The sequence below is a fragment of the Rhinopithecus roxellana genome, chromosome 11 (genome assembly GCF_007565055.1).
Source record: "Rhinopithecus roxellana isolate Shanxi Qingling chromosome 11, ASM756505v1, whole genome shotgun sequence".
In the NCBI taxonomy this organism is placed as follows: Eukaryota; Metazoa; Chordata; class Mammalia; order Primates; family Cercopithecidae; genus Rhinopithecus; species Rhinopithecus roxellana.
In genome coordinates this window covers 91,579,087-91,602,605 of record NC_044559.1, presented here as the reverse complement: position 1 = coordinate 91,602,605, position 23,519 = coordinate 91,579,087, and the positions used below count along the sequence as shown (strand labels likewise).

The 23,519-nt window shown below is 37.9% G+C and overlaps 1 protein-coding gene and 1 pseudogene across 3 annotated transcripts in view; both read left to right on the top strand.

Annotated features, from left to right (window-relative positions):
- The window catches only part of HERC4 (HECT and RLD domain containing E3 ubiquitin protein ligase 4), a 153,022-nt gene that overhangs the window by 102,709 nt on the left and 26,794 nt on the right, over positions 1-23,519 (top strand). For 2 of the 3 annotated variants that reach the window (XM_010375392.2, XM_030940447.1), the window contains 5 exons: positions 2,870-2,989; positions 10,922-10,945; positions 13,048-13,146; positions 14,898-15,065; positions 15,288-15,431. In XM_010375392.2, coding sequence (XP_010373694.1) covers positions 2,870-2,989; positions 10,922-10,945; positions 13,048-13,146; positions 14,898-15,065; positions 15,288-15,431 — 555 coding nt within the window. The remainder of the gene's footprint in view (positions 1-2,869; positions 2,990-10,921; positions 10,946-13,047; positions 13,147-14,897; positions 15,066-15,287; positions 15,432-23,519) is intronic. The other variant, XM_010375398.2, reaches the window with a different exon arrangement.
- LOC115900352 lies at positions 7,999-9,473 on the top strand (annotated as a pseudogene).

Here is a 23,519-nt window from a genome sequence, read left to right as displayed (position 1 = left end):
TTCCCCTTCCTCAGTGGCTGAAGGCTTTTGCTCTGTGTGAAGGAAGGATCTGGACAGGGTGGCGGGCCTTTGTTCCTTTCTCACATGGCAGCTAATTCCTTGTACCATTGAGAGAGGCTCTTGATCTTCTGCCTTGTTTCCTTTTTTTTCCCCTCTGCCTTGTTTCCAGTTGTTTCCATGGGCACCCATTGGCAGTCTATGGACAAGAGGCTGTGAGTGCCAGTTGCCTGGGACTCTGCTGGGTTTCATACTATCAAGCTACCCCACACTCAGCTTGAAGTGATCCTTGAAATTTTAGCATATTACTTCTGCTTGTATGATAGTAGTTTCCTCTTGCTCCCTGCCACAAATGAGCCATTTCTGGTACCTTGTTACCTTTTGTAAGCATTTGTTGATCCTTGGATTCAGGCTACTTAGTTATCTTGTAACTTTAGCTCTCTTACAGGTTCAAGAAAAGTTTTCAGTAATTTACAAGTGTTTTGTTTAATTGCCAGTATTCTAGGATTTTCCAAATCTTCTATTACTGATTTTAGTTTAATTGCATTGTGGACAAAGAACGTATGTTGTATACTTTGGATTCTTTTAAATGTATGAAGACTTACTGTATGGTCCAGGATTTGGTCTATCTTAGTGAACATTTCATATACAGTTGTTAGGTGAAGTGTTCTATGACAGTGAGTGCAAGTTGGTTTAAATTTTCAGATCATCTATACTTGCTGGTTTTGTCTATTTTTTTCTGGTTTTGTCTATTTCTTTCTATCAGTTAATGAGAGCAGTGTTAAAAATCTCCAACTATGATGGTGGTTCTGTTGATTTCTCTTTCATTTATTTTCAAGGTCTGCTATTTTGGATTGTTGTGACTTCTTGGTGAATTAATCCTTTTATTATTATGAAATGTGCCCCTTTTCCTCTGGAAATGCTTGTTTTGAACTCTTACTGTAAGAGTAGCCTCTCTGGCCAGGTGCAGTGGCTCACGCCTGTAATCCCAGCACTTTGGGAGGCCGAGGTGGGCGGATCATGAGGTCAGGAGATGGAGACCATCCTGGCTAATATGGTGAAACCCCGTCTCTACTAAAAATACCAAAAAAAAAAAAAAAAAAAAAAAAAAAAAAACCGGGCGTAGTGGCGGTCGCCTGTAGTCCCAGCTACTCAGGAGGCCGAGGCAGGAGAATGGCATGAACCTGGGAGACGGAGCTTGCAGTGAGCCGAGATTATGCCACTGCATTCCAGCCTGGGCAACAGGGCGAGACTTCATCTCAGGAAAAAGAAAAAGGAGTAGCCTCTCAGCTGTACTTTCTGTTGGTTTATTGGGTTTGAGTTTTTTTTATTTATTTATTTATTTATTTACTTACTTACTTACTTACTTACTTTTAGCAGGTCTTACTTTGTGCATTCATGGTTTAGAGTTAGCCAAGGATGTAGGGGGAGTTTGCACACAGATTTTGGGGCTTCGTCTTCTGGATTCCTTTCTTTGATTTTTTTATTCCTCACTGGCTGGCTGTGCTGGCAGCTTCACTCTTTGTCTATTAAGACTGCTGCTTTCTGCTTGAGCTCTATCCTCTGCTTATGTCCATTCCTGTTTCTGCCTACTTTTGGTGGATCTTCAGTGTTTTTAAGTACAGCAGTTTTCTTAAATGTATTGTCTAGAGTTATAATTGTTAGTGTCAGGAAGATTAGTCTGATACAAAGTGTTCTGCTATATTTAGTACCAGAATTCCTCTAGTCTCTTTTAATTTAGAATAGCTCCTTTTTTTTTTTTCAATCCCTGCTACCTTGACTTTTTGAAGACTCTTGGCCAGTTTTCTTATAAAAGTTTCATAATCAGGATTTGTCTGATTGTTTCCTCCTGGTGATGTTTATTTAACTTGTTCCTCTATCCCTTGTATTTCCTGTAACCTAGAATTTAGATTAGAAGACTTGATTGGATTTGGGTTAAACCGTTTTTCCTTCATAGATGATTCGTATGCTTCTTGTTGATTTGTATCACCAAGAACATAATATTTCGTTGTTCCAGTGTTGGTGATGATTAGTTAGATCACTTGATTAAGATGGTGCTCTGCACTGTAAAGATTTGTTCTTTGTAAATAATAGGTAATCTCTGGGGTGGTGATTTGCATCCTCTTCATTTTTCACGTCATGTCCAGATATCACTTCCTAAAATTTATTCTAATCAGATGCCAGCACAGAGTAACACTTAACAAGCATTAGCTGCTATTATTATGAAGGTCCCATTTCCCAACCGTAAGTCTTTATAGTATCTAGTTTATATATGCCATATACACTTTAATCATCCATATCTCATACTGTGTTGTAGTTATAAAGACATGTCTTTCTTTTCTAGATTTTGGGGTACTGAATGCAGATACCACATCTTACAAATCTTTGGGTCTCCCATAGCACTTAACTAGCATTTTGCATATAGTAGGCACTCAGTAATTACTTTTTGTAGGAAGAAAATATTAGCTAAGAATATCCCCAAAGCATTTTTTTCTTTAGACATTTTAAATTTCTCTGTCTTGGCCGGGTGCAGTGGCTCACACCTGTAATCCCAGCCCTTTGGGAGGCCGAGGCAGGCGGATCCCAAGGTCAGGAGATCGAGACTATCCTGGCTAACACAGTGAAACCCCGTCTCTACTAAAAATACAAAAAATTAGCGGGGCAGTGGTGGCAGGCGCCTGTAGTCCCAGCTACTCGGGAGGCTGAAGCAGGAGAATGTCATGAACCTGGGAGTTGGAGCTTGCAGTGAGATGATATTGTGCCACTGCACTCCAGCCGGGGCAACAGAGCAAGACTCCATCTGAAAAAAAAAAAAAATTTCTCTGTCTTGAGTACTGGTTAAATTTAATGTCAATTACATTTTCTTTTGTAGGTAAATGAGAAAACGGGACAGATTATACAGTATGATAAATTTTATATACATGAAGTACAAGAATTGATAGATATAAGGAATGATTATATCAACTGGGTCCAACAGCAGGCCTATGGAATGGTAGGTTTTCTGTGCAATTTGTGATTTCATTTTTATGTATCATTTTTATGTATATGTATCTAATAAAAAAAAGAAACAATTACTTGGTTTTGAAATGAGAAAGTTTTTTCAGAACTTTTATCCATAACTTACTTTTTAAATAAAAAAACATTGCAAAAGGAGTGCTATATATTATACAATATTTAAATACAAACATTCTACTCTTTTACCAAAGCCAAACCAAAGAGATGGATTACACTTAAAAAAAAAAAAAAAACTGCAAATGTGAAATGGGTTTTTAACTCATTTATTTTCCATAAGATTGCCTCTTATTTCTCCAATGTTGAAAATACTGGCGTTCTTCATACTGGAACTCCTAAGAATGCATTATTGTTATGAAATTGGTGCTTCAAGACTACCAAAAGAGGGCTGGGTGCGGTGGCTCATGCCTGTAATCTTAGCACTTTGGGAGCCCGAGACAGGTGGGTTGCCTGAGCTCAGGATTTCAAGACCAGCCTGGGCAACATGACAAAATGCCATCTCTACTAAAAATACAAAAAATTAGCCAAGTATGGTGGTACATGCCTGTAATCCCAGCTACTCAGAAGGCTGAGGCATGAGAATCCCTTGAACCTAGGAGGTGGAGGTTGCAGTGAGCCGATTATATGTTTACTTTTATTTCAGATTTTTATATAAATGTAGGTGCACACATCTTTTTATGTGGCTAAGTCTTTAATAACTACACACTTACTATCCCATTAAAATAGTACCATGGTCTTACATAAAACTTGAATTAGGCACATAAAATTTTAATGCAGAAATGGGTAAGCAGCTAGATACAAAATATTTAGGTTTACTATTCTTATTTGCTAGCCATTTTTGTATACTTGAGGCCCACTTTTCTGCACACAGGTAATTTAATATGTATGCAGCAGTTATATAATAGAAGGGTGAGTAACCTTTCATTGCTTGCTAGGCACCAGCTTGTAAGCTTCTTGTGGATGGGTATGTCAGTCAACCAGCACCTGTGACAGTGTTTGGAATATGTCTAGTAAGCACTAAGAAAGTACAGTAGTTTTTGAATGGCAATCTGGCTACTGCATGCTGTTTTTAGGATACTCCCACCTCCCAGAATCAGGTTGCTTCTAGGCATCTTTTCCTTAGTGCAGTTGGGTCTGGACTGGGAGAGACTCATTGACTTTTCTCCTGAGTCACCTTGAGGCTGGGTCAGGTTTATAGCCATTCTGTAGATTTAGGTGTAGTCACTTGCTTATTCAACAAACAATGAGAATCTGTTATATAACAGGCACTGATTTAGGTATTGGAAATACAGTGGTGAACCAGGCAGAGCCTTGTTTCTCCTGGAATTCATAATCTAGTGGGCAAGATTAGCAATAGTCAAACAAGGCAAAAAATACCAGCTAATAATATGTACTTTTAAAATGAGGGAACTTAGTAAAGATAGGTTTCAGAAAAGACTTGTCTAATGAAGTATGAGTGTTAATCTGAATGACAAGGAGTAGCCATTTAAGATCAGGGCAGACAGAATTTCAAGAACAATGAACATTTGTTCATTTGACTTTGTGAACATAGTTCACAAAGCTATATTTTAGTAGATTAGGGGAGAGGAAATGATGAGTTTGACTAGGATGATAGTTGTTTAGATGGAAGAAGGAAATGGACTTGGAATACTGGAGATAAAAGGGAATCTTGGCGACAAAAGGAAAATAAAAATCACTGATGGATTGGATATGAAGTGAGGAAAGGACTTTAGGTGAAAACAAGCTTGACATGATTGAAAGGTAGAAAAAAGCCAGGATGGGGACGGGCGTGGTGGTTCATGCCTGTAATCCCAGCACTTTGGGAGACCAAGGTGCGCGGATCACAAGGTCAGGAGTTAAGAGACCAGCCTGGCCAACAAGTGAAATCCTGTCTCTACTAAAACTATACAAAATTAGCCGGGCATGGTGATGGGCGCCTGTAATCCCACTACTCAGGAGGCTGAGGCAGGAGAATCGCTTGAACCCAGGAGACGGAGGTTGCAGTGAGCCTAGATCGCACCATTGCACCCCAGCATGGGCGACACTGTTGAGACTCCATTTCAAAAAGAAAAGAAAAGAAAAAGAAAGAAAGGAAAAGAAAAGAAAAGAGCCAGCATGGCTTATGGGAGTGAGGAGGGAACAGAGAAATGGGCAGGGGCCAAATCATAGACAGTTTAGTAAACTAGGATTAGGAATTTGGATTTTATCTAACGTTACGATAAACAGTGGAAACTTAATCTGATCTTTTTGAATAATCACTTTGTTGGCTTTGTAGGGAACGGGACAGACATGAAAGATGGAGATCCATGAGAAAGCTATGTTTTAGTAGATTAGGGGAGAGGAAATGATGAGTTTGACTAGGATGATGGCTGTTTAGACGGAAGAAGGAAATGGACTTGGAATACATCTTGGAGATAAAAGGAAATCTTGGTGACAAAAGGAAAATAAAAATCACTGATGAATTGGATATGAAGTGAGGAAAGGAGAGAAATCCACAAAGATTAAAAAGCAGGTGTGGTAGGGGGAAAACTAGGAGAGTCTTGGAAACCATAATTTAAAAGTGAAAGAGAGACTGTTGAATGCTCCAGAGAAGGAGGATGAAACCATAGTATTGACAGTGAATTTGGTTACATGAAGATAATTGGTAACCTTGATAATACCATTCTAGGGTTGGGGTGTTGTAAAGAGAAGTTTAGAGGTAAGGAAGCAGTAACAATCATTGGCAATACTTTGAAGAAGTTCTACATTGAAGAGGAGCAAAAAAAAAAAAAAAAAAAAAAAAATAGATTGGTAGCTGGAATCAAGGGATAATTTTTTAAGAAAGAAAATAATTGACCTCAGCGGAGTTTTGAATAAATATTTCCTTTTTTCTTCATCTCTGACCTAGGTAAAGCTTCTCAAACTCTTCCTTCAGAGAACCTGTGAAGGCAGGAGAAATAACATATCTCTTAAGGATTTAACCTTCCCTCAGCAAGACTTGAACTGAGGCTAATTTTCTGTCTTTAAATGCAAATTTTGCATTATGGGCATAATAGATATTTACTGCAATATAAAAGAGATTTAATGTATTTGCCATTGAGGAAAATTGGTTCTTCAGGAAATGAACCTTGTTCTTACGACTTTGCATATAAACCCTCACACACCAACCAGGGTACCCTAGGTCTTTTAGCAGTGTTTTTGAAAGGATTCAGAACATTTGGAGGGATATGTGGACCCTTTTATAGAACAATTTCTTAAGAATCCCAGTGTTCACTTACATATTATATAAATATCCAGCCTGGCCAATATGGCAAAACCCCATCTCTACTAAAAATACAAAAATTAGCCAAGCGTAGTGGCGGGCACCTGTAATCCCAGCTACTTGGGAGGCTGAGGCAGGAGAATGGCTTGAACCCAGGAGGCAGAGGTTGCAGTGAGCTGAGATTGCGCCACTGCACTTCAGCCTGGGCGACAAGAGTGAGACTCCATCTCAAAAAATAAATAAATAATAAATAACATTACAAATTGGAAAATTAATTTATTATGGAGGATGTTGTGATGATTAAGAATTCTAGCTCACAACATAAATGTATATGATGAGAAAGCAGAGTAACTTTTACGGAAAAGTGCCTGGGTTCAGATCCCACCTCAGCATATATTGAGTTCTGTCCTTGGGAAAATTACTTAATTTCTCTGAGATTTCATTTTGTTTTCTGTAAATTAGAATGTTAGTACCTACCTTAAAAAGTTTTAAGAAGATTAATTTATATGATCCCTCCGAAGGACTTAGAGTAATTTCTGACACATAGTTAAGTCTTTCTAAAGTGGTGTTTATTATTGCTGGCTACCTTGACACAGGCTACAAATTTGGCAGTAGCTTTTATTCTGACTTGTCTAATAACTCTGTTCTCTTGCTGCCTTTCTCTATGTGCACTACAATGAAACATTTTCTAAGAGTACTTTCTAGGTACTATTCTCAGTTTCCTTACCCTCCTTTAACTTTGCTTTTAAATTGTTTGTAAAAATACCTTATTGGTTACTACCAAACTCTTTGCCATTTTTTCTTCCCTTTCTGATACTTTTAACTATCTTTATCTGGTTTTTCCTTTGGTGTTTCTCTCTCTTAGAAAAATGATTTTACCTAATGTCTAATCATCTCTTTTTCTCAAGTTTTGCATGTCCTATTATTTTTCATATTCTTGCCAGTTCACGTCTTTCTCTTCCAATTTTTAGTGTAACCAGATTATATTCTGCTTAGTATGGGTTAGTCGCACTATAAATTCTAACATTATCTTATTGACTTCCCCAATGTATAATGATATGCATAGCATCTATATCTACTTATATATAGTAATAAAAAAGATAATGCATAAATACTAATATTTCATTATTTAGCTAAGGAGGAAATCCATCTCCCATACTATAAACTCCCTTGGTATATAGTATAGTTATCAAGCAGGCCATAGATGAATTTTTATAGGCTTTTTTTTTTCTTATTTAAACTTTCTTACTTAGTAATAGCACTTTTTAAATGTCCTACAAGAGGAATATTGGTGATGTGAAGGCTGTGCATATGTGAGGATAGGGATATATTGGAAGTCTCTGCACCTTCCTTTCAATTTTGCTGTGAACCTAAAGCTGCTTTAAAATAATAAAGTTCTGGGCCGGGCGCGGTGGCTCAAGCCTGTAATCCCAGCACTTTGGGAGGCCGAGACGGGCGGATCACAAGGTCAGGAGATCGAGACCATCCTGGCTAACATGGTGAAACCCCGTCTCTACTAAAAAATACAAAAAACTAGCCAGGCGAGATGGCGGGTGCCTGTAGTCCCAGCTACTTGGGAGGCTGAGGCAGGAGAATGGCGTAAACCCAGGAGGCGGAGCTTGCAGTGAGCTGAGAGCTGGCCACTGCACTCCAGCCTGGACGACAGAGCAAGACTCCGTCTCAAAAAAAATAAATAAATAATAAAATAAAATAATAAAGTTCTTTTTTCAAAAAAGAGTCCCACAAGGTATACTATAAAAGGATTTTGGTTGTTCCTTTTATATTGCCTTCTAGCTAAACTGAGTGTATAATCTAAAAGGCTTTTTTGCAGGACAGTCTCTAAAGACTTTCATCTTGTTTACACTGCCAATAGGAGCACTTACGTAGTAATAACTTGGTACTTTGAATTTTTTGAAAGAAATTCTTGTCAATAATAATCTTCCTCTGAATAGGATTTGCATAGAGTGATGTTTTGCTTATGCTTACACACTGCTTTGGCTTTACTTAGCACAATATAGTGAGAGAACCCAAAGTCTTTGCTATTTGCTAATATCTTAAATCCTCCAATAATACCCCTGGTGACATGTGGGAACTTAGTCAACTACAGAGTTAAAGAGAACAGTCCACACAAGACTGCCTTCACTTCTGATACCAATTGTGAGTTTGGGGAGGGTCCCCCAAACTACCCTTAGGTTTGATAATTTGCTACAAGACCTCCCAGAACTCATTGAAAATTGTTACACTGATGATTAGAGTTTATTACAGAGAAAGGATAGTGGGTTAAAATCAGCCAAGGGTCCTTTTGACTCTGAGCAGCATCATGACATTTGGCAAGAACAAGCACCTTATGAAAGATGACAAATAGGGAGCCAAGAAGTGGTTGATCTACTTTCTAAAAAAGATTGGTATGGTATGAAAGCACATGCTATGTTTAGTATAAGAAATATTGGAGAGAAACACTAGTCACCAGGACTCAAGGAACCAAAATTATATCTGATGGCCTCAAGGGTTGTGTGTATTTGAAGTGAACCTTTCTGATCTGCAAATGATGAAATTGCATTTTAAAACTCCAAGCTGACTACTGAGGATGTTGAGGCGCTAAACTACCTAACTTCCATAGCATGGATCTTACCTGTGACAGAATGAGTCGCATGGCCAAAAATTGGTAGATCATGAAAGAAGCTCATGTTAATGTCAAGACCACTGATGGTCATTTGCTTTGTCTGTTCTGTGTTGGTTTTACTAAGCAACGCAACAGTCAGATACAGAAGACCTCTTACTCTCAGCACCAACTAGGTCCACCAAATCAAGAAGAAGGTGATGAAAATCATGATCCAAGAGGTTCAGACAAGTGACTTGAAAGAAGTGGTCAATAAATTGATTCCTGACAACATTGGAAAAGATAAAAGGCTTGCCAGTCTATTTATCCTCTCCATGCTTGTCCTTGTTAGATAAGTAAAAATGCTGAAGATGCCCAAGTTTGAATTGGGAAAACCAGGGAACTTCATGGTGATGGTAGTAGTTCTAGAAAGGCTACTGGGGATGTGACAGGTGCTAAAGTTATATGAGCTGATGGATGTGGACCACAAATACAAGAATCTGTTTAAAATTCAGGCTTTTGGCCGAGCACAGTGGCTCACACCTGTAATCTCAGCACTTTGGGAGGCTGAGGCGGGCGGATCACGAGGTACGGAGTTCGAAACCAGCCTAACCAACATGGAGAAACCCCTCTCTACTAAAAATACAAAATTAGCCAGGCCTGGTGGCACATGCCTGTAATCCCAGCTACTCAGGAGGCTGAGACAGGGGAATCGCTTGAACCCCGGAGGCAGAAGTTGTGGTGAGACGAGATGGCACCATTGCACTCCAGCCTGGACAACAAGAGCCAAATTCCGTCTCAAAAAAAAAAGAGAGAGAGAGAGAAAAATTTAGGCTTTTAATAGTGACAAATGAAAAGTTCCATCTGTGAAAAAAATCAGCTAAAATCTGCATATAGGGCAGAGTCTGGGAAAGATAATCAGAGGCAGAGTTTCTGTTGTCCTTTCCTTGTAGTCATGAATGAATTACTTTCCTGGCGTAGATGTGTGATACAGAGTATTTCCAGCCAAGGAAGCTCACCAGAAACCTGGTGCCCAGAGTTTTTACTGGGGTTCAGTCACATCCTGCTCATGTAGGAACCTCTAGTTCCCAGCTCTTCTGGAGGCAGAACTGACAGCACATGGCCCAGGCCCCTATCATAAGTCACATTGTCCGGTGGCTAAAGCTCTAGGCAAACAAAGACACTCCTATCAGGCTTGATATTCCACAGGTCTGTAGGTCACCTCCTAGGAACCTAGGGCAATGCTCTCTTCTGGGGTCAAATTAATTCCTCATAACACAAAGTACCATCCACACATTTAGTAACATAGTTCTGAATATTCTAGTGCTTTACATGAGTCTGTGCTCTGAGCATATATGGAAGCTTTCTACAAGAAAATGTACATTTCTGTTCAATAAAGTGGTAAGCTTTCATTGTAATTTCCACTATTACTTCCTTAATAAACATATCTTTCTCTATTTATTTTTGCTTACCAACCCTTTTGCCCTGTCCTGTACTTTCTATTTTAAATTAGTTCAGTTTTAAAGAATGTTTAATGTAAGATACCTTATGTTTTACTGTTTTTTTCCTGTCAAATAGAAACAATTTATGGCTTATTTTTTCTCACTTTGTGTCCATATAGCATTTTAATCTACTAAACACTGTCAAACATTTTGCTGAGATTTTAGAAGTCTTAAAGTCTAAGGAATGTTTTTTCTATTTTTTAAGTAGAAAAACTGAGCCATAAAATTATTTTTTTAAGACCAAGCCAGGCATAGGATTCGTTTTCTTGTTCTGCCTAAATTCTGCAAATGGGGGTGTTTAATTGCTGAAAACAAATTTCATTATGTTCAAGCTCAATAATTTTACGGTCACAAGGTACCTGAAACAAAGATCTTACATTTATAGATATATATATATATAAGATGCGTGTGTAGGGGGTATATTTTATTGTAGATGTATTTTCTACCTCATTACTTCAATATTCTGCTGTAGCAAAATATATGAAATGCTACCTTGAATAGAAATAGTTAAATTTGGACACTAACATTGCTCTTTCCTCATTATTGTTATATTCTGCACTGCTGTCTTAGGATGTCAACCATGGATTAACTGAGGTAAGTTTGGTGTAATAAAGCTCATGTTCAGAGTAAGATATATTCCATTTTCTCCTAAGTAATAGAGGAGCCAAAGATTCCTTTTTTTGTTGTGGTTTAAAAATGTAAATAAATATATATGTATCATTTTTAAAAATCGAGTCTGTAGAGATTACCTTGTATAACATTCCAGAAGTTTTCTGAAGAAAATGAAATTCTGTTAACATTCCACCTATATGATGCCTCCACAATATTTGCTTCAGATCTATCCTCCTCAGGTCTTCCAGTGTAAAATGTAATGTGTCCTCAGAATATAAAAAAGCAAACTTTTATTTTAAAATTTAGCAAATGCCTACCTAATGTGGCTAAAAACATTTTATATTAGAGAAGTAAAACAAATATCATTTTTAAAATTGATTAGTTGATACTCAGAATGGTCACAAAGTTAAACTTTTTGTATGATTATCTTTCTCACTTCTAATATATAAAGTTTTAGCACTTTGGTTTAAGTAATCAACAACCCTAGACTACCCTTTTAACACTTGGGAACATTATAAAACTTTCTTTATCTGTTATAGATGTTAGGTTTTGCTTTGATTTGCTTTTTGTTCGTTGTTATGTTTTTCCCAATACTTGAACCAATGAAGCATTTTGAATTAGCTTTAAATTATAGCTCTAATATTGTTTCCTTCCTCATTGTCAAGTATAATTAGCACATAAAAATTTGAAAACAGAGTTTTGAAGCCAAAGGGTACTTTAGAGATATCTAAATCTTTTTTAATTTTGGAGAAGCAAAATTGGTATTTATGATCATTAGCTAGGCAGTGCCACAAATATAGGATGGAGGTAAACCTTGTCACATGAAAAATACTGAAGAGTGAATGTTTAGAATGGAATAAAATACAATTTAGGGAGAGCGTGATTAGGACTTCAAATATTTAAACTACATACACTTCCAGCAGGGGCAAAACAAAGACTAAATGATGCACAGTGATAAATAGAAATGCAGATTCAGGCTGGGTGCAGTGGCTCACGCCTGTAATCCCAGCACTTTGGGAGGCCGAGGCTGGCAGATCATGAGGTCAGGAGTTCAAGACTAGCCTGGCCAACCTAGTGAAACCCCATCTCAACAGTGGGAGCCTGTAATCCCAGCTACTTGGGAGGCTGAGGCAGGAGAATCACTTGAACCCAGGAGGCAAAGGTTGCAGTGAGCCTAGATTGCGCCGTTGCACTCCAGCCTGGGCGACAGTGCGAGACTCTGTCTGGAAAAAAAAAAAGAAAGAAAAGGAAATGCAGATTCAGACTATAAAGAACTATCTAATCACTAAGGAGTGGATTGTTTTATGGTGTATTAATTCTTCATGAGAAGTCTTATAGCAGAGATTCTGAGTCAGGGCAGGCACAAAGATATTGTCTTACTGGGTAGACGGTGGAAGTAGGTCCTCCTCCATCTACAAGAATGTGTGATTGGCAATTCATAACTCTTTATATTTTACTGTACTGTTAAAATACTTAGCAATGAATACATTACCTACTAGGATAAGTAATTGTCTATGAAGTGTCTAATGTCTGATAATGGTAATAGATCAGTTTTCCTAACTTTAAAGGCTAACAGAATAGTAACACTAAATGATACATTTTTGTATATTAAGTAAGTGAACAGATGTTGGACTCGTAATAATTTTGACATCCTAATGACATTATACTCAATAAGTATCTGTTAAGTGAAGGAATAGACAGATTACTTATTAGCCTCAGTTGCTGCAGTTTCCTTAACATGTAAGAATTGGCTACAGTATTTAACATAGGAGCCCCCAATTTTAGAACAAATTTGCAGCCTCATTCACTGAGATTTGCAATTAACATATGCTAAGCAAAAGATACTTGCAGTATGTGATTGTATAGACTCTCAAGTATACAGTTGCCCCCTAAAATTGGGAATTCGGTTTATTCCAATGCCTCATTTAATTTTTAATAATTCTGTAAGCAGCATGTTTTATTTGTAATTCCAGAACCACGAGTGAATAAACAAAGAATGTAGTCCACTTTATAAGAAATGACAGCATCCACAGTAAGTATATCACAAATCAACTTGTACTAATAAGTTAATTTTTTATTTCCAGTTGGCAGATATCCCTGTTACAATCTGTACATACCCATTTGTATTTGATGCTCAAGCAAAAACTACTCTGTTACAGACTGATGCAGTCTTACAGATGCAGGTAAAATATTGTATACTACTAACCTAATTTGAGAGGGATTTTTTAAATTGTTTCTTTGATGTTTTTGGACAGTAAATATTTGAAATTTTCCTAGGATCAGTAATGAAGGTACACAAAGTACTTTGGGTAGCTATCAAGAAGATTGCTGCATGTGATATGTATATTCTTATGAGGGCATTTATAAAAAAGGGTTGCAATGAAAATGGAATAACTTAACCTATAATAATTTTATATATTATAAATGGTATAAGCCTCTTTCATTACAGAAATATTCAGTCTTTATAAACCATATTACTAGTTTACTTGATAAGATACTGGTTTGTTTCAAAATCTGGTTTCATTATATGTCCCCTTTTTATATGCTTAGTAAGAGATGGAAGTCACTAGAGGTGAGAGATGTTAAAAGTAGGAAGCATTTGATCTCTTGTTAGGAAGAGGATGTGAAATTTCCTTGAAGAAAGTTTTAATAATAAGGTATTAAACATTTTCCTGGGGTTGGTCACCATTATCTCCTATTCCTCTTTCTTTTCCCCTTCCTATCACCCTTTCCCATCCATTTTATGTTGAACATTCTTTCATTTATAGAGAGGATTTTAAAAACTACTTCATATTTTGACTTTAAAGGGTTACAGTAAGTTTGCTTTATCATTTGATCCTGTAAATAAAAAAGATTTTGAGCTGCTTCCTCTGGTATAGAATATCTGACTATACCAACTAAGGATTAAAGAAAGCTTGAATGTTTAATAGTCTAAAAATATTTTTAAAAATTAAAAACCTTCAAATCTTGGTAACCATTTTTATTCTGTTCAAATAAATACATTTGGTATTCTAAATATTTTTGTAGTATTCTATACTAACAGCTAGTAAACCAGTTTTTTGGAGGTCTTTGTTAAAACAGTAAGTTAATAACTTGGTGATTTTACCATGGGATATTCCATTTTAGAACAAGAACTCAGGGAGAACCATAATAAAAGAACAAAAGTTTTAAATGGTAAAAATCAAATCCTTGGTTCATGAGCACATACCATGATCACTCAGTTAAGTGAATTTGTGTAATACGTCCTTAGCCAGAGCATTCCTTATTCTCTTTGTTTTTTATTTTTTATTTTTGAGACAGAGTTTCGGTCTTGTCACCCAGGCTGTAGTGCAGTGGCACAGTCTCAGCTCACTGGAACCTCTGCCTCCTGGGTTCAAGCGATTCTCCTGCCTCAGCCTTCTGAGTAGCTGGGATTACAGGTGCCTGCCACCGTGCGCTGCTAATTTTGTATTTTTAGTAGAGACAGGGTTTCACCATGTTGGGCAGGCTGGTCTCGAACTCCTGACCTCAAGTAATCTGCCCTCATTGGTCTCCCAAAGTGCTGGGATTACAGGCGTGAACCACCGCGCCCAGCCTGTTCCTTATACTCTTTAAAGGTTTGTTTTTTTCTCCTCACTCTTTACCCTCCAGTGAATGTTTTTTAGAAAAACCAGTGCTCAGATTTATCAGTGTTACTATAGTTCTGTACTGGCTTACTTTAATAGTGTTATGAGTTATACATTATACATTAATATAAAAGCATTCAAAAGGGATACTCTTTATGCTCAGTTATTTAAGTTTTTATGCTGTACTGGATACTGTGTTAGGTGCTGTGTTAATTCAGTAGCACATGAATTATAGAATACCTGTAACTAATAGGTAGAGGTTAGCTTGTTTCAGTCACAGTAGCTTTATTGTAGCATTGCTGTTAAAATGTTAATCTTTTGTTTTCCAGATGGCTATTGATCAGGCCCACAGGCAGAATGTCTCCTCTCTTTTTCTCCCAGTGATTGAATCTGTGAATCCCTGCTTAATTCTAGTAGTGCGTAGAGAAAATATTGTAGGAGATGCAATGGAAGTCCTTAGGAAAACAAAGAACATAGATTACAAGAAGCCACTCAAGGTAATTTGACATTTTCTGTTGTATAATTGGGACTTTTATTCAGAAGCTGTTTAAAATTTTCCTATTTGTTTTCAGTGAATCTTTGAAACTTAATAAATAAAATTATGTGTATTTTAAACTATTAATTGTAGAGTATTAGTAATAAATAACATGTTCTAGGGTCTCCAGAATGTACTTTCATTTCTTTACAGTCTATTCGGTGTTTGCATTGTGCTATTTTAGGTTATATTTGTTGGAGAAGATGCTGTGGATGCAGGAGGGGTGCGCAAAGAATTTTTCTTGCTCATCATGAGGGAATTATTGGATCCTAAGTATGGCATGTTTAGGTATTATGAAGATTCCAGGCTCATTTGGTTTTCTGATAAGGTAAAATGTCCAACCATCTAAATTACTTCTGTGTATATACCCATGTATTTATACCTGTATGTATCAAGTTAATTCATATCAAATAAGGAATTACTACTGGATTCCTAACATATAAGATCTGCTTTATTACAATTTGAAAAATTATAAACTTTGGACTTGGAGTTATCAAAACGCTTTCGATGCTTACCACACATTTTAAATTAACAAAATAAATTAAGAGATGGGCAGCCAGAAAAGAATGTTGACTATACCTTCTGCTGATTTCAATTTAAGAATTGAATAATAATCACAAGATTAACTTTTCTTCTGGGAAAAATTAATTTATCATTAGGGATCATTGATTTCTCTACCTTATCATTTAGAGCAGGTCAGCAGACTATAGCCCATTAGTCTCAAAAAAAAAAAAAAAAAAAGTCACACCCACTCTTTCAAGGCTACTTTCACGCTACAACAGCAGAGGCAGAGTTGAAGTAATTACAACAGTGACCCTATATCCAAGAAACCCCAAAATATTTGCCATCTGGTTCTTTATAGAAAGTTTGCTGACCCCATTTAGTGGATCATATGTGAAAAGGATCGATCAGTTTAGTAGAACTCCTGACTTGAAAGAAATTTAAATAGAATAGCTATTGGTTATAAAAACCTCAATGTAATATTTAATTATTCTGCCTGGAGGTTGGCTGTCTTGTGTGATGTTAGCAGTCATTGGTGCTTAGTACCTAGACTCATTAATTCATCAGGGGTTGCAAAATGGTGTGCTACTCTAGTATTTCTTTTTCATTTATTAGCTTGGGTACTTCTGTATAGAGAAATTTCCTCACATTTTTTGATTCCTTAGTAGTGCAATTCATAGGAAAGGATTCTATTTGGTTACCAATTTTTCAAAAGAATGAATTGGTTCATTAGCATGGTCTACTGGTAATAATTCATTTTTTTTTTGTTTTGCTTTCAAGTATCATTATGTATTCATAGGTTTAAACATACTTGATGTTTTTCAGTCCACTGCAGTTATTGTCTTTATTGATGCTCATATTGTCCCATCTTTGTTGAAGGAGAGCTCTTAAGGTTGGTGCCCAAGTCCTTTAGAAACAACCTATATGCTTTTTGGTGCCTTCCTTGCTACCTTGTGTACTTACTATGACAGAATGTTCCAGACTTATCTTACACATTTACTGCCTAACAATAACAACATTACCACCAATATTATGACTACTAAAATTTTTTTAATTGTTTTTTCAGTTCTTTTTGTCCAAAGGGTATAATCTAATATAGATAGACAGCCAGATAATATAGTTTTGATATCATTTAAAATTGTTACACTCTATTGTTATACCACCAAGTGAATACTAATTTACGCTAAGTTGTTTTTAGGGATTGCTTGTTCAAATTCAATTTAGTTTTACAATAATATAAAATATCTATGTAGTTCCAAATTCAAATCTACAAAATAAGATGTGTTAAAAGAAGTCAAGCTCCACCTTGTTCTCCCCCTTCTCCTATGGGTGATCTTTTGAAAATGTATGGGCTATTCTCCTTTAAAATATATATATATGAAAAAAAATTTAAAAAAATAAAAAAATAATAAAATATATATATATGTAGATAGCAATATATTACATACCAAAGTAATTTTCCTGGTTTTGACCCTGTGTAAGCTGTTACCACTGGAGAAAACTGAGCGAAGGGTACATGGGAGTTCTTTATATTATTTGCATAATTTATGAGTCTTTAAGATATTTTAAAATAAGTATTTTTTGGCCAGGCACAGTGGCTCACACCTCTAATCCCAGCTGTTTGGGAGGCCAAGGTGGAGGTCAGGAGTTCAAGACCAGCCTGGCCAACATGATGAAACCCCGTCTACTAAAAATACAAAAATTAGCTGGGCATGGTGGTGCATGCCTGTAATCCCAGCTACTCAGAAAGCTGAGGCAGGAGAATCACTTGAACCCAGTAGGCAGAGGTTGCAGTGAGCCAAGATCGCACCACTGCATTCCAGCCTGGTGGCAAAGCAAGACTGTCTTTAGTCACATTTAACTGTTTGGATAGAGGTAAGGGCAAGACCAACAGTTGATTTTAATCACATTTTGGTTTTAGCAAGTGAGTGTAACACAGAAGGGAGTAAAAGGCAAGGGAGTTATTATAGTGAGGGATTATGGAATTTCAGCTTTGTATGGGCTTGATTTGGACAAATAAATTGTGATGGTGGAATTGTATTGAGGGACTGAGATAAGAAGTCAGAGGTGAATGCTTGAAATTGAGATTTGGAGGGTTGTAGTTGAATGTAAGATATAACCATGGGTGTGGTCATTGAGGTGTGGTGGAGAACAAGATTGTTGGAAACAGACAGGTTCAGAAACTGAGAGGCTAGTGTGTTGTATGCATTTTTTTTGGTCTGGATATTGAAGTTGCCAAAAACAATGGTAGAAATAGTGGTAGAGAAAGAAAGCGTAAGATAGTGCCAAAGTTTGTGAATGAAGGAATTGTGGAAGGTTTTTTATACAATTGCCCAAGGAACAGTTGCAGGGAATATAGTCAGTTGGCCTGTGTTTCAGGGGAGTTGGAAATTTTAGGATGGCAAATGGAAGGAAGTCTAGAAACACCGAAGAGCAAGGAGACCTACCTTAGCTCTAGAAGCAATCATATGAAGGATTGAAGAGAAAAGTGACACCATTTGTGAGAGCTGCAGAGGAAATGGTGTCCTCAGGAGATAGTCTTGTTTACTTAGACAAAAAGGGGAAAAAAATTGGAGTTTAGGATATAAGCAGTTTTCTAAATGGTAAATTGTGAGTTCCAGAACAGTGAAAGGGTTTGCTGGAGAAAGGACAGTCATAAAATTGTGTCAGACTTGAGGTCATCTCACAGTGCCATATGGATGTGGGTTTAAGGATAACCTATGAGTTTCGAGGCTTTGTATTTGGTCAGTAGACAGGCGTATAAGACATGATGGAGTTAGTGCTATTGGCCTCTGAGGTAAGTGGACAGTCTGCTCAAATCCTAGCCTCCTTCCTGGTGCTAGTCTCTTTATAAATAGGGAAATTTGTAGTGGTGTAGCAGGTAGAATTTGAGAAGGCATATGAGGTTGGGGGCTGTCCTGCCAGAAACAGAGTTCTGTCTGCCCTTTAGTCAGTTTTGCAAAGAGATAATGTTTTGAGACCAAGGGGGGGGCAGTTGTAATAAGCTTTATCATGAATCTCTTTGGGACCATTCAAGTTATATCTCAGCTTGGCTGGTGAGAGCCCCTTAGAACTGGCTCTACTCTGGGTGTACTTCTAACATATCTCCATTATTCTTCAAACATTTCCTTTCATTTGGTACAGTAAACATTCCAGGTTTATCTTGTGTCTTCTCCACCCCAGCCCTGGCATTAGCCATTTTTCATAAGAGCCCTGTCTTCTTTAAGTGGAAAATGGTATTTAGAAATCAGGCTTTGGGTGCTAAGTGTTGTACTTCTTGCTTCCGGGGAGTCAGTAGTTTTACTGGGTTCTTTCAGCTGATAGAGCTAGGATCTGTATGTGTGTATACACACATGCATCCATAGACTTACCTATATTTAGAGCTGTATATATATTGAAGACCATGGAATCAAACTGATACTTCTCATTCTATCCAAATACCAAAGAATTTATTCTAGCCTTCTCCCTTTCCATATTATATATATAACTTTCATCATCAATGAGAAACTTTACTGCCATCATCTTTAGGGTATTTACTTAAATCTCCCCTGTAAATCTCCCAGGCATGGTGGCTCATGCCTGTAATCCCAGCACTTTGGGAGGCTGAGGAGGGTGGATCACCTGAGGTCAGGAGTTCAAGACCAGCCTGGTCAACGTGGTGAAACCCTGTCTCTACTAAAAATACAAAAATTAGCAGGGCATGGTGGCACACGCCTGTAGTCCCAGCTACTCAGGAGGCTGAGGCAGGAGAATCACTTGAACCTGAATGGCGGAGGTTGCAGTGAGCCGAGATCACGCCACTGTACTCCATCCTGGGGACAGAGTGAGACTGTGTCTTAAAAAAAAAAAAAAAAAACCTCCCCTGTATGTATCCATGGAGTCTTCAGGCTGCGCTGGTCAAAAGCTCAACCTCAGACATACTGGACCACCCTCTCAGAGAAGGTATAATAGTAGGATGTTACCTGTGTATTTTTCCCAAATTCCCTTTATGATGTTAAGGAAATTCCCTTTTGTCCCTAGTTTGTTCAGCATTTTTATCATAAAAGAATATTGGAGGCCGGGCGCCGTGGCTCAAGCCTGTAATCCCAGCACTTTGGGAGGCCAAGACGGGCGGATCACGAGGTCAGGAGATCAAGACCATCCTGGCTAACATGGTGAAACCCCGTCTCTACTAAAAATACAAAAAACTAGCCGGGCGACCTGGCAGGTGCCTGTAGTCCCAGCTACTCGGGAGGCTGAGGCAGGAGAATGGCGTGAACCCGGGAGGCGGAGCTTGCAGTGAGCTGAGATCTGGCCACTGCACTCCAGCCTGGGCGACAGAGCGAGACTCCGTCTCAAAAAAAAAAAAAAAAAGAATATTGAAGATACTCTTTTGTGTAATGCTTTTCCTTTTTTTTCTTTTTTTTTCTGTGACTTTTGTTTTTTGGTTTTTTTGAGATGGAGTCTTGTTCTATCCTCCAGGCTGGAGTGCAGTGGCAAAATCTCAGCTCACTGCAAACTCTGCCTCCCAGGTACAAGTGATTCTCTTGCCTCAGCCTCCCAAGTCGCTGGGATTACAGGCACGTGCCACCACACCTGGCTAGTTTTTTATGTATTTGGTAGAGACGAAGTTTCACCATGTTGGCCAGGCTGGTCTCAAACTCCTGACCTCAAGTGATCCACCCACTTCAGCCACCCAAAGTGCTGGCGTGAGCCACTGCGCCCAGTTATGTAATGCTTTTTCTACGTCAGTAGAGATGGCCGTGTAGTTTTCTTGTTTCATTCTGTTAATGTGGTGCATTATGCTGGTTGATTTTCTTATGTTGAATCTCCCTTGCATTCCTGGGGTAAATCGCATTTGGTAATAGTGTATAATCCTTTCAGTAGGCTCCTTGATTGAGGTTGCTAATATTTTGTTGACAATTTTCACATCTATAGTCATAAGGGATATTGGTTTGTAGGGTTGGATTTTTGTTTGTTTACTGTTTGTTTTGGAGGGTGTGTGCAAAATCCTTTTCTGGTATTTTGATAGTGATGACCTCATAGAATGATTTAGGAAATATTCCCTCTGTTGTGATCTTCTGGAAGAGTTTGAGAATTGGTGTTAATTCTCCTTTAAATGTTTGGTAGAATCTGATCCTTGGCTTTTCTTTGTTGGAAGATTTTTATTTTTTTTGAGACAGAGTCTTACTCTGTCACCCCAGCTGGAGTGCAGTGGCACAATCTCGGCTCACTGTAACCTTCGCCTCCCAGGTTCAAGCGATTCCCCTGCCTCAGCCTCCCAAGTAGCTGGGACTACAGGTGCATGTCCCCACGCCGGGCTAATTTTTTGTATTTTTTTTTTTTTTTTAAGTTGAGACGGGGTTTCACTGTGTTAGCCAGGATAGTCTTGATCTCCTGACCTTGTGATCCGCCCACCTCGGCCTTCCAAAGTGCTGAGATTACAGGAGTGAGCCACCACACTTGGCCTGGAAGATGTTTTAATTATAGATTTAATCTCTAATTTTTATGGGTTTATTCAGATTTTCTAGTGTTTTTATAGTGTTAGCTAAGTTCAGTTGACCCTTTGTATCTTTGGGTTCCACTTCTGTGGATTCAACTACCACATATAAAAATAATCTGGGGGAAAAATTGCGTCTGTACTGAACATGTAACAGACTTTTTGTTATTATTCCTTAAACAATATAGGATAACAACTATTAGCATAACATTTACATTGTATTTGGTATTATAAGTAGTTTAGAGATTATTTTAAATATACAGGATGATGTATATACACATTATATGCAGATACTCTACACCATTTTATATCAGGGACTTGAGTATCCTTGGATTTTGGTATTTGCTGCAGGTCCTGGAACCAATCATCCGTGAATACCAAAGGAGAACCGTAGCTTGTGGGTTTCTAGGAATTTGTCCGTTTCCTCTGGGTTATCTATTTTGTTGGTATATAGTTGCTCATAGTATTTTCTTATAATCTTATTTTTGTAAAATACCGTGATGGCCCCACTTTCATTCCTTATTTTAGTCATTTGAATCTTCTTTTTTCCTTGGTCAGTCTATCTAAAGGTTTGTAACTTCGTTAACCTTTTAAAAGAACCAACTTTTGGCTTTGTTGCTTCTGTGTATTATTTTTCTTTTTTTTTTTTTAAGCAAAAGTAATTCTGTTTTATTGATGTAGGTATTAGTATAATCATTGAAATACATCCAGAGGGTGCAGCCTTTACAGGAAAAGAGGAAGTCAGCATTAATTTGTTTAAAATACTTAACTGCAAGTGCAAAGTTAAACAACAGGACTCCTATAGATTGTGCATTAAAGGTAAAGTCAAGAGGAAAAATGATGCAGGGAAATAACAATTTTCTCTTCTTTTTTAAAAAAATTCAATAGGTTTATGGAAAACGGGTGGTGTTTGGTTCCATGAATAAGTTATTTAGTGGCGATTTCTGAGATTTTGGTGCACCCATCATCCGAGCAGTATACACTGTACCTAATGTGTAGTCTTTTATCTCTCACCCGCCTAACACCCTTTCCCCCAAGTCGCCAAAGTCCATTGTATCATTCTCATGCATTTGCATCCTCATAGCTTAGCTCCTGCTTATGAGTGAGAACATATGATTTTTGATTTCCCATTCCTGAGTTATTTCACTGAGAATAATGGTCTCCAGTTCCATCCAGGTTGCTGTGAATGCCATTACTGCATTCCATTTTATGGCCGAATAGTATTCCATGGTGTGTGTGTATGTGTGTGTATATATATATACCAAATTTTTTTATCCACTTGTTGATTGATGGGCATTTGGGCTGGTGCCATATTTTTGCAATTACGAATTGTGCCACTATAAACATGCATGTGCAAGTATCTTTTTTGTATAATAACTTATTTTCCTCTGGTTAGATATCCAGTAGTGAGATTACTGGATCAAATAGTAGATCTACTTTTAGGTTTTTGTTTTTTTTTTTGAGACAGAGTCTCATTCTGTCACTCAGGCTGGAGTGCAGTGGTGCTATCTCCGCTCACTGCAGGCTCCGACTTCTGGGTTCATGCCATTCTCCTGCCTCAGCCTCCCAAGTAGCTGGGAATGTAGGCACCCGCCACCACGCCCGGCTACTTTTTTTTTTTTCTTTTTTTTTTAGTAGAGACGGGGCTTCACTATGTTAGCCAGGATGGGCTCGATCTCCTGACCTCGTGATCTGCCTACCTCGGCCTTCCAAAGTGCTGGGATTACAGGCATGAGCCACTACGCCTGGCCAACTTTTAGTTCTTTTTAAAATTTTTATTTATTTATTTATTTTGGGGGTGAAAGATACAGTCTTGCTCTGTCACCCAGGTTGGAATTCAGTGGCACAGTCTCGGCTGACTGCAACCTCTGTCTCCATGTTCAAGCCATTCTTGTGGCTCACCCTCCCAAGTGGCTGGTACTATATGCATGCCCCACCACGCCCAGCTAGTTTTTGTATTTTTAGTAAAGACAGTGTTTTGTCATGTTGGCCAGGCTGGTCTTGAACTCCTGACCTCAGGTTATTCACCTACCTCAGCCTCCCAAAGTGCAGGGATTATAGGCATAAGCTACCATGCCTGGCCTACTTTTGGTTCTTTAAGGAATCTCCACACTGTTTTCCATAGTGGTTGTACTAGTTTACCTTCCCGCCAACAGTGTAGAACTGTTCCCTTTTCACCACATCCACGCCAACATCTACTATTTTTTTATTATGGCCATTCTTGAAGGAGTAAGGTCGTATTGCATTGTGGTTTTGATTTGCATTTCCCTGATCGTTAGTGATGTTGAGGAGTTTTTCTTTTTCTTTTTCTTTTTTTTTTTTTTTGCCATTTGTGTGTTTCCTTTTGAGAATTGTCTATTCATGTCCTTAGCCCACTTTTAGATGGAGTCTCGCTCTGTCGCCCAGGCTGGAGTGCAGTGGCCGGATCTCAGCTCA